We start from the raw sequence: 11042 nt of genomic DNA, 5'->3' as shown, positions 1-11042 counted from the left end.
CTTTCTCATTTCTACCTTAACTCTCCAGTCTTGAGTCTATGTTTCCCTTGCTTAGTTCTCTGGGCATGCCTCTGGGCCCCCCCACGAGTGATTTTATCTATTCCCAAAGTTGCACATACCATCTTTATGCTGGCTCTTTCTCATTTCTACCTTAACTCTCCAGTCTTGAGTCTATGTTTCCCTTGCTTAGTTCTCTGGGCATGCCTCTGGGCCCCCCCCCCAAATGATTTTATCTATTCCCAAAGTTGCACATACCATCTTTATGCTGGCTTTATTTCATTTATGGGTACTGAGCCTTTCTCCTGAGCCTAGATGAATGTCCAGTTGCTTACTTGACGTCTCTTGGATCTCCCACAGGCATCCCAAACTCTGTCCTAAACAGAACTCTTGATTTTAAGGGCACCCCGCACACCCACCCACCACAGGAAACTCAGTAAGTGGTACCTCCATGTACCTAGCTGCTTAAGCCAGAAACCAGGGAATCGCCCTCGACTCTCCCCCTCCTCCACCTTCTGGGTTCCATCCAACCTGCTGTTTCCCTCTCCAAAGAGCATCTCACATGTGTCCACTCCACTGCCACCACCTGACTCCAAGGCGCTACCCGCTCTGGCCTGGGGTGAGGCCACAGCCTCCCGAGGTTCCTCTGGTGTCACTGCCATCATCCCTTTATAACCCATTCACTCAGAGCAGCCGATGGTCTTTTAAGGATGTAAATCATACTGTCACTCCTCAGCTTTTAACAGGCCAATGGCTTCCAAATACAAGACAAAATCCTAAACAAGCCAGTTCATAGTTTTGAACCTGTTCACATCTCCAAAGGTACCTCCCTCCACTCTTCTTACTACTATCTAGCCACTCGGGCTTTCTTCTAGTTCCTCTAAAATGAGGAACTCTTTTTGGCCTTAAGACCTTTGCTTTTCTGTGTCAGGAATAGTCTTCTTAATGACATTGGCTTCTAGCTACCCTCACTCTTCAGGGCTTTGCTTGAACGTTGCTTCCCCTAAGATGCCCTCCGTGACCCCTTATCTCTGGGATGTCTCCCTCGGGATTCTCTTTATCACACCAGCTCTGGTCCTTCATGGTACTATAAATTGAGTTAATGTATTTATTTTCTGGCATTTTTCCCCACTCAAATGGAGACACTATGACACCCAAAATTGTGTTTGGGGCTAGAACTGGAGCTAGAATTGGAACCTCAGGAGTCTGCTTCCAAAACACAGTGTCTCACAGAACATGACACTGAACATGTCCAAACCTGAACCATCCTGATGCCATAAACCTGCTCATCCTGCACTCTCCATCTCAGAAAACAGCGCCCTGGTCTCCCCAGTCGCTCAAGTCAGAAAGCTGAGTCAGTCTCGACTCTGTTTTACCCTCCCCTTGGAGCCAGTCAACACCAAACCCAGTAAGTTCTACCTTTCAAAGCTATCCCTGGACTCCACCATGGTCTCTGTTCCCACCGCAATTCCCCCCAGTCCGAGCTGTGCTCTCTCTCTCCCCTACCTGGTCTCCTGGGTGCTGTGCTTGTGCCCTAATCCATTATCCACGCAGCAACCAGGAATTCCCTCAAAAAGTAAATGGAACTATGTCTGTCCCCTGCCTAAAACCTTTGTCACTTACAAGTGCGCCCAAACTCTGGGACCCCGTTTATAAGACTCTTTGCCATCTGGCCCTTCCCCCATCTCTTACCCCCCATCCCACCACCCCCTCAGCCCTCCTGAGCTACTTTCAGCTTCTAATGTCATTCATGTTCTCTCACCTTGGAGCCTTTGCACATCCTATTCTTTCTACCACGACCTCCTCTTTTCCCCCGCCCTTAGCCATCTCGTCATTCAGGTCCCAGCTTCCAGATCACCTTAGAGAAAACCTCCCCTAGCCCTCCCGGCCTGGGCTTTTCATGCCCCTCCAAAATACCCCCCTAAGTGTCCTGGATTTTCCCCATGATAAAGAGCATGTCACACACTGGGGAACAGTTGCCTGGGTCCCCCACTCGGCTCAATGCCCCATGGGTCCCGGGTCCCCATGTCCAGCGTGGGACCTGGCACAGCAGGTATGCAGTGAATGATAATTAAATGAACAAATTATTTTACACGTGATTCCTTTTCTCCAGAATGGGTTCATAGATATACACCTTATTTGCAAGCAAACAACTCCCTTGTGGACAGAGCCTCAGTCATTCTTTTGTGGCCTGTGAGGGGCTCCATCTGAGAGGCCACGGGGTAAATGGAGATACCGGTGATACCACTGGAGATACCACTGCTCTGGGCAGAGGTATCTGTATTCCCATTTGGCAGGGAAATCGTGGTTGCCCAGGATGACAGAGCTGGTAAGAAATAAAACTGGACTCGATCTGGGGTTTCGGATTCCTGGCCCTGAAACTTTTCCTTATCTGTACCCCAGTTAACATATCTTGAAGTTCTCCAGAAATGTTGGATTTTTAAAGGGAGGTCTCCTGAGGGTGGACTGCATTCCCAGCGGGGTTAACAATGAACCCTTTGCGACCATGGTGGCTAAGCTCGCCAACTGCCGCAGGGGACCCCCGTGAAGGGAGGTTCACAGGGCTGGCTGGGGGCTCCGCTGCCTAGCACCCCACGCCCGTCCTCCCTGCCGGGACCCTACCGGCCCGTGTGGCCCCGGAGGCCACCAGTCGCTGAAGGCCTTTCTTCTTGAGGATGACACTGCTGCCGATGAGGAAGCTGGACAAGAAGGCCAGGCCCAGACCAACGTAGAAGCCATAGTTCTGCCTGAACCTCTCCTTCCAACTGTGAGAGGTGACATTGCTGGGCACCTGGGGGCTGAGGTCGCCGACGATCTGGCACAGGACTTGGTGGGAGGAGCAGTACAGGCTGATCAGGGAACCTGGATGGGAAGAGCACGATAAGAGAGTCACACCGGGGACATCGGTGTGCTTTCAAAATCCTGGAACTGGCCACTGTTTCATAGCCCATAGTTCAGCCGCAGTGGGCCTCCATCCACACAAGGGGCTTCGATCCAACAACAATAGATAGCATCCTCTGAGTGCCCACTCCCGGCTAGGGGTTTTATTTGCGGAACTCATCCAATTTTTATGACCATCTGTCAGATCAGTGCTGCCTTGAGTTCCCATTTCATAGATGGGAAAATAGAGGCCGTGAGATGTCAGGCACCTTGCCTAAGAACACAGACTGCCTGACTCCAGAACTCTAGCACGTGACCACGAAGGTGTTCTGATGCCCCACACACCAAGCAGGGTCCTCCAAGCCCTCAGACATCACTGACTCCAAACCCCCACCCTCCCGAGGCATCCCTCCCAGCTTCTGGACCTCGGACAGCTCAGGATCACACAGGGAGTGTCCCCTCCAAGCGGCCTCTTCACTGCCATATCTGTACCTCCAGCCACAACTGGGACTCCTGATAGTTAACATGAGGGATTGAGGCTAGAACTCCCACAGCCCCTTCAGGGCCTGCAGATAACTAAATATAAGCAGCCTGTTGGCTACAACAGACCATTCCTGGGCCTTATTCTAAGACCTCTGGGGCTCGTGGCCAGTGGCGGGGGCCTCCTTCCAGCCTCAGACGGATTACTGTCCCTGTCGCCCCATGAAGCATCCCTTTAGTTCACCTTCCAAGTCCTAGAGATCCTGAAAGCCTGAATCAGCCCTCATGTCCCAGAACCCACCAACCCTTGCTTGCCTTCTGGCAGAAACACTAAGGACAATAGGACAACCTTGGGCCTGAGGGGCACACCCTCTGTCAGGGGAGCTAAGTTGCCCAAGTTCAGAAAAACCACCTAAATCACAGCCAGTAATTCCCCAGCGCCACGACCACATGCTCCTCTGCTCTGGGGTGTTCCGTGAGCATTCCTATCGTGGAAATGGCACAGGGATCATGTCCAGGGTTTTAGCCAAAGAAATTGGGGCCCTGATAAGTTTGGTAAGCTGAGTAAGACGACACTGGCAGCACATAGTGAAGCCAAACTGTTCTCCGTGTGATGTCAAAGCCATGCTCTTAACTGCTACCGGTGCCCCACAGGGCAGGCAGCAAGGGCAGGCTGGGTCTTCGCTTCGTCTCTTGAGGGTTGTTTTAAACTATGAATTCATTACCTACATTTTAAATCAGATTTCCCGGGGCGCCTTGCTGGCTCAGTGGGTTAAAGCCTCTGCCTTCGGCTCAGGTCATGGTCCTAAGGTCCTGAGATTGAGCCCCACATCAGGCTCTCTGCTCGGCAGGGAGCCTGCTTCCCTTCCTCTCTCTGCCTGCCTCTTTGCCTACTTGTGGTCTATCTGTCAAATAAATAAAATCTTTAAGAAAAAAAAAATCAGATTTCCCATGAAAGTCCAGCTTTTGATCTGCCTCTGTTTACCTTATGGAGCGCACCTTCCCAGAGCCCACCACTGACTGCCGCTGAGAGTGGCTGCCCCCTTAGGACACGTTGTATGCAATTCCCCGGGGTCTGTATCTGCTGCCCTTCAATCATTTGGGTTATGTGCTCAGCCCCTGTAGGCATCTGAATTTGTGACTGCCAGCAGTAGAAGGTCTTTTTCAAACTGTGGGGCACCAAAATTCAGGCTCCTGCTCCAAGGACGGAAGCCTGGGCCAGGCACTTCTCCTCAGAGCAATGAGAACTACAGGCCGGCACTGAATGGGCCTCAAAGTCCAAGGTCATGCAGCCCTGGCATTGGCGGTATCTGGATCATAGAGTGGCATCTTGGTCGAATAAAGAAAGAGCAATGTTGACCTTTCTCCCACGGCACAGAAGCAGAGAACAATGGTGCTGGACAGCCCAGGAGACAGGCTGGCTAACCCTCTTACTTGCAGCCAGGAAAACTGAGGCCCAGAGGAAGGGAAGGACTTGCTTGAGTCTCACAAAAACCTAGTGGCAGAGCTGGGCCTGGAAGCCAATGGGGACATCCATGTGTCTTTTGCAATGAGTGATCTCTCTTCCTAACACCTGTGTCACAATCAAGAGAAGGTATGACAAGAAGCCATCTCCATCCCTACTCAGATTTGGTCTGACCTCTCACTCCTGTTCCTCAGCTCAGACGGTCGAGTCTGGGGAGTTCCCTGAATGCAGGAAATGAGCCAGAGCCAGGATATGGGCCAAGGAAGGTGACTCCCTAGAAGAAGGCCAATCCCATTCCCACGCCCTTCACCTGCCTTCCTGAAGGTGCATCTCCAGGAGGTGGAGCCAAACGGTGAACTTGCCTGTTTTGGGGAAGCCTGAAGCACCCAAGGCCTCGGCAGCCTCCACTGAATTAAGTTTTCCCATAAGGGCAGAAAGAAAAAGAAAGGTCTGATGGCCAAAGGAAATCCAGCTCTGGGGAGGATGCTCATTAGCCAAATGGCTGTTGGGCCTGGTGATTCCTATTCCTCTTCCAGAATATGCTAGGACTTGGGAACATATTCTTCCCCAGGGGAAGGTGAGGCCGAAAGTGGACTGCATTGTTGGTCAGGAAACCAAAGCCAGCCAACACCCACAGAAATGGCTTTGAACACTTTGCTGGGCAAGAGAAGTTAGAGAAACAGCGCTCTCTGACAGGCTGCCAGAGCAAGGGGAGGTAGGAACACGGAGACACATCAAGAAAGGAGTATAGCAACATGAGTGCATGTTTGAGAATCCAAGAGCTCTAATTTTACATTCCACTCCCCCAACTGCAGGACCCTTGGGCAAATTATCAGCCTTTTCAGGGCCTCTGTTTCTTTCTCTCCAGAAAGAAGACAGCAAGGTAATAATAAATACTTGCCCTCTAGAGTGAAGGACTAAATAAGATAATGTGGGTAAAGGGCCTAGTGCACCACCGCATTCCTGGTAAGAGCTCAAGGCACAGCTCAGGGTCTTTCCTTAGCCCTTCCTGGTTTTCTTTCCCTCAGTTTCCTACAAGGTGCATTTGGGTTTGGCGGTGGTGAGTGTCTGCGCCCCTCTCCCTGGTCTTTGGTGGGCCCCAGGGAGACAACCAGACCCTGGCAGGTAAGAGAATCTGAAGCAACTATACATAAGAAACCACCGTGAAACCCCCCACCTCTGGCTGAGCAGCTCCAATCAATTATGCCTGCCTCCGCCTCCTCCCGCCCCACGAGTCCCTTTTCCTCCCATTCCCCCTCTCAGCTCCCCAGCTCCGAAGGTGGGGAAGTCAGCCAGAACCCTGCTCCTCTCCCCCGCCCAAGACCGGCCCGACCATAGGTCATGCTGACCCAGCCCTCCCCAAACCTCCCCAAACCCTGCGGTTTGGGCCGCCGCAGGAGAGCACGCGAGGGAAAGGAGCAGCGGGGACGGGAAGGCGCGAAGCGCGCGGCGCTCCCGGGTCCCCTGGGGACCGCACGCACCGTTCTGGCAGCTGGCGTTGCTGGCCGGCAGCTCCATGGGCCCCGGGCGCACGGACCGACCGACGGACGCGCGGGCGGCTGGCGCCCCGGGCTCCCCGGCTCCGGAGCAGGTGGCCGAGACTCGTCCCGGCTTGGCCGGCGTGCGAGAAGCTGCTGGGGTCGGGCCCAGGGGTGGAGAGAATGACGCGGCCCGGAGGAGGACGGTCCCTGGGGAGGAGTCACCCCGACGTCTCGAGCAACTCCCTGGGTCGGGGGCCCAGCGCCTGGGCTGCCAGCACAAGGGCACGCGCCCTCCCGGGGTGCGGAGGCTGCCAGGCATCCCGGGAGGGAGTCGCCCGGTTGCTGGGGGGGGGGGGGGGGGGGGGGCGTGGTGGAATCCCCTCACCCCCACCCGGGCAAGGTGCAAGGGGGCGGGTCCCCTGACGCCGCCCCTCCGCGGCGCCGGGACTGCACAGTTGCCTCGGCCGGGACAGAGTTGATGGGTCCTCAGAGGTGGGAGAGGGGGAGACTTCCTGGCCAAGGTGGAAGTGGAAACGTGGGAGTTGGAAAAGGCACTGCAGCCCGTTGGAGCCCTCTCAGACTGGGGTGGTGTCCGAGACCCTGGGTTTTTTTCCTGCCTGCCTGCCTTCCCGGCTTCCTACTTCCCGGCCTCCCTGCCTTGTTCATTCATTCAGCATAGGACTGAACTGTGCTGGGCACTAGCACACCACAGGCACACAGTAAGTGCGTGCCCCCAAAATGGTGACTACGTCTTCGCGGAATGAATGGACGATCGACGCTTGAGAGAAGTATATTTCTTCTTCCGAGGAACTGGAGACCAAAATGAGTTAGCCATATTCTCTGTCCCTGGAGAACTTTATATATTAATGAGAGAAACAAAATGAGATCTATTATCGAGAAACTGGTGTCTTCCAAATCACCAGGAAAAAAAAAAAAACACACCCCAACTGTGATTATGGGAACTGTATTTGCTCCTATGGGTAACAGTAAAAATAAATTAGAGAAACACTATTCTGGACCATAAAAACACTTGTGCAATGCTTGCTATAGGCCAAGCACTGTTATTAGTGCTGAAAAATCCCTGTTCGTTTAATCCTCATGACAACCATACATAGTATATACTCGGGAAACTGAGGCACAGAGCGATCAGGTAACTTACCAGGTTTCCCAGCTAGGAAACGGAGAGTGAAGATGAAGAGCATGCTCCCCGTGGCCACGCAATATGCCTGGCATTTTAGCCCGAAATACACTTGTGCTCCTGAGTAGTGAAGACATGGGACCCCCAAGAAAGCAGTGGCCGGTTTTGGCAATCATGGTCACTGACTTCCTGGAGGAGGCAGCTTTTAAAAATAGTTACTTACGGAGTCTTCACTATGGGACAGACCCTATACACGGAACACCTGGCTGGCTGAGTGGGTTGAGTGTCCGGCTTCTGGTTTTGGTTGAGGTCATGATCTCAGGGTTGTGAGACTGAGCCCCACTTCAGGCTTCCTGCTCAGAGCAGAGTCCACTTGATTCTCTTTCTGCCTCTCCCTCCCCCCTGGCTCCTCCCCCTGCACATGCTTCTCTCCTTTCAAATAAATAAATAAATAAATAAAAATTTTTAAACCCTATACAGACATGACCTCTCATTTGGTACGTACCATTACCATCTCCATGGTACAAGTGAGAGAAAACTGTACTTAAAAAAAAAAAAAAAAACCCAACTATTGGTTATAAAATAACTTTAGATCTATAGGAGAGTCACAGAGGTCGTACCCAAAGTTCCCATATATCTGTTACCAGGATCCCTTAATGTTGACACTTTGTATAGGAATATAATATACAAAATATATTAGGAAATATTCTGAGAAACTTGCCCCAGAGGTCCCACAGCTAGTGAGGGCACCAGGAGTAAACAGGCTTTGCCCTCCCCTCGCCGACCCCCCCACCCCCCTGCCCCCAGCCCGTCCTCCCTGTCCTCACTTTCCACCGTTCAACTTGTGGCCGTCTAGCTGGGACCCAGGAGATGGGTTCTCCCAGCATGTGGCTTCCCCTAACTTTCTGGGTGACTTTAAACAAGTCATGTACTGTCCAGGAGAAACAGTTTCTTCATCTGTCAAGTAAGAGAGCTCGTTTCTCTGTGTGTGTGTGTGTGTGTGTGTGTGCGCATGTGTGCATGTGACCATGGTGGTAAGGTAGGGCTTAGAAGGAAAAGGAAAATCACAGCTATTTCTAACATTACACCTCAAAGTTCAAGGGGCCTTAATGCTCCCAGTCCTTCCCCTCACATTGGAGGGATGTGGCACCAGAGTTCACATGGAAGTGAGACCTCCAAGTCCAGTATGAGCTGGACCACAGCGCAGCCGAAAACTGGGTGATCAGAAATGATAGTTCATTACGGAAGCCTCTGAACTGTCTGAGAAGGAGGATCAGATGCGAGAATTTAACTGGCTTTTTTTCTTACCTAAGCATTTCTGAGGCTCAGATCTAACACGTACTACAAAACAGCATCCATCTCAGCCCTGCGGGAGGACCACGCTCAAACACTCTCTGCCTGCACACTCGACTGCGTTTGTTCCAAGGACACAGAACAAGAGATCTGTGGTCTTTCTTTCTGACCTGGGCTTTTTTAATCATTAGAGAGGATGCTTAGATTGTGGTCACGTTATGCCAGAGCTGAGCCCAGATCTTGAGGGACAGAAACACACCTGTGTGCTTTAATATATATGTTTGTGGATGGGTTTGTGATTTGTGAGGCTGCTATATTTTAGGGTCCCGGGCAAGGGCTCCCTCATCCCGAGTTAAGGGCTTTCACCCTGTGCTTCAAGACAAGGCTTTTCAGAGGTCGGTGAGTTCCATGTTTTAGGGCAGTGGGCTGAGGTGGAAGGAGCTGGGATCTGCTGAAGGGCCTTCCACACCCTCTCTGGGCCTCAGGCTCCCCATTTGTTCTAGAAGGAGGCGGGGCTTCCCCAGGGCTGGCATCAGCATCCCGGGAGCACAGAAATAATGAACCCCATTGAACCACAGTCTCCTCGCCTGCTGTCCTGACAAAGCCCTTTTCTCCCCGAGCCACAATAGCACTGTCAGGCAGGTAGCAGGGCCTGTAGCATTGTCTCCCCAGAAAAGAACAACAGGGTTCACTGTCTGTCCCAGGCTCGTTGACCAGGGGAGGGCGGTGGCTTTGGAAGGGTCTGACCAGCCAGAGACAGATGGGCTCTGTCCTTAGCCGGCCAGACTCTGGTGAACCAGTCACATCTCCTGTGGCCAGTTATCTCTGATGAATAGGAGAACTAATTTGCCGAAACCCAAACTCCCAAAAATGTGACCCTTCTAAGTGCATGTCCGAAAGTTTTATAGTCTAGAACTGAACTGTTAATATGGTAGCCACCAGTTCCGTGTGACTATTCAGGATGTGGAAAGTAGCTAATGTGAACGATGCTAAGTGCATAAAACAGACACTGTTAATATTTTGAGCCACATAGTTGTTTGCTGTGGGATGCTGTCCTATGCACTGTAGGATTTTTGGCAGTGTCCCTGCTCTCACCCCAGAGCATACACGGCTGCCCATTCCCAGGCTCCCCACATTATGACAGCCAAAAGCATTCCAGACAATTGCCAAAATCTCCCCAGGTTGCAACCCATGCAGATTGCAAGGACTTAAGAAGAAAAACAATGTAAGCTATTTATAACTTTTTAGTATTGATCACATGTTGAAATGATAATATCTTGGATACAATGAGTTAAATGAAATGTATTATTCAAATTAATTTTCTCTACTTCTTTTTACTTTTGTAAAGTGGCTACAGAACAATTTAAAATTACATAGAGGCTCACATTATATTTCTATTGGACATTGCTATTTTAGAGGGCTTGTTATATGTTGTATGCATGTAAGTTACGTGTATATATGTATACACATGCTCATTTCATCTTTGCAGCAATCCTAGGAAGCAGATTTTATTATTATCCCCATTTTCCAGATGAGGAATGAAGCCCAGGGAGGCCACTGAGCCTATAAGGAGAGAAGCCAAAAATCAAACACACACATACTTTTCAGATCTTCACATACTAAGTTTCCTGGGTCTAATAACATGCCACGAGGCTTGGGTAGGTCACATCCCCTCCTGGCATCTTACCCCAGGTACAAGGGCTGGATAAGATGCCGCTTGTGGTCCTTTCCCACCCTGCAGAGCTGGTCTTCTGGGCAGGGCGGGGAGGGACAGATGGCTATCACCTCCTTCAGACTGACCTGGAATCATGGGAATCTTGCCCGTTGGCATGCAGAAGCCGGCCAACTCCTCTTTTTTAGATGGGTCCCCGGGACGGCTGCTGTTCTCATAAAAAGCTTTATTGTCACTAGAAATAATACTTGGGATGGTCACAGGTGCACTCAGACTGACTCTAAGTAGAGCACTATGCCTAGGGATGAGTCCAAATGCAGCTGGCATCAATAATGATGATTAAAACAACACACTGTTACTGACTTCTTCCTCTGTGTGTTAAGCACTTTGCAGGCATTGCCTCAAATGGTCATTGCAATCCCTTACTCTGGATACCATTTTAGGTCCCATTTTACAGATGGAGGAATAAAGGCTCAGAGAAATGAAGTGACTGTACCAAGGTCACATGCAATGGTAAAGACAAAATTTCCAGCTGGGCTTGTGTGTCCCTAGAACAGCTCTCCTAACCAAGGCCCTGGTTTTGGGAGATCAGAGGCTTCTTTACAGACCTCTTCCTGGTCCTGCTGTTTATGGGTA

General features: G+C 51.2%; 1 protein-coding gene across 1 annotated transcript in view; it reads right to left on the bottom strand.

Annotated features, from left to right (window-relative positions):
- Positions 1 to 6421, bottom strand: part of NIPAL4 (NIPA like domain containing 4) — a 13294-nt gene extending 6873 nt beyond the window's left edge. Inside the window, exons 1-2 of the mRNA XM_059417251.1 lie at positions 6304 to 6421; positions 2620 to 2859 (exon numbers count right to left, since the gene is read on the bottom strand). Coding sequence (XP_059273234.1) covers positions 2620 to 2859; positions 6304 to 6340 — 277 coding nt within the window. The 5' untranslated portion in view covers positions 6341 to 6421. The remainder of the gene's footprint in view (positions 1 to 2619; positions 2860 to 6303) is intronic.
- Positions 6422 to 11042: the final 4621 nt, after the last annotated feature.

Source organism: Mustela nigripes, chromosome 12, assembly GCF_022355385.1.
Source record: "Mustela nigripes isolate SB6536 chromosome 12, MUSNIG.SB6536, whole genome shotgun sequence".
Classification (NCBI taxonomy): Eukaryota; Metazoa; Chordata; class Mammalia; order Carnivora; family Mustelidae; genus Mustela; species Mustela nigripes.
The sequence above is the reverse complement of the archived record's forward strand: the minus strand, read 5'-3'. Positions and strand labels throughout refer to the sequence as shown.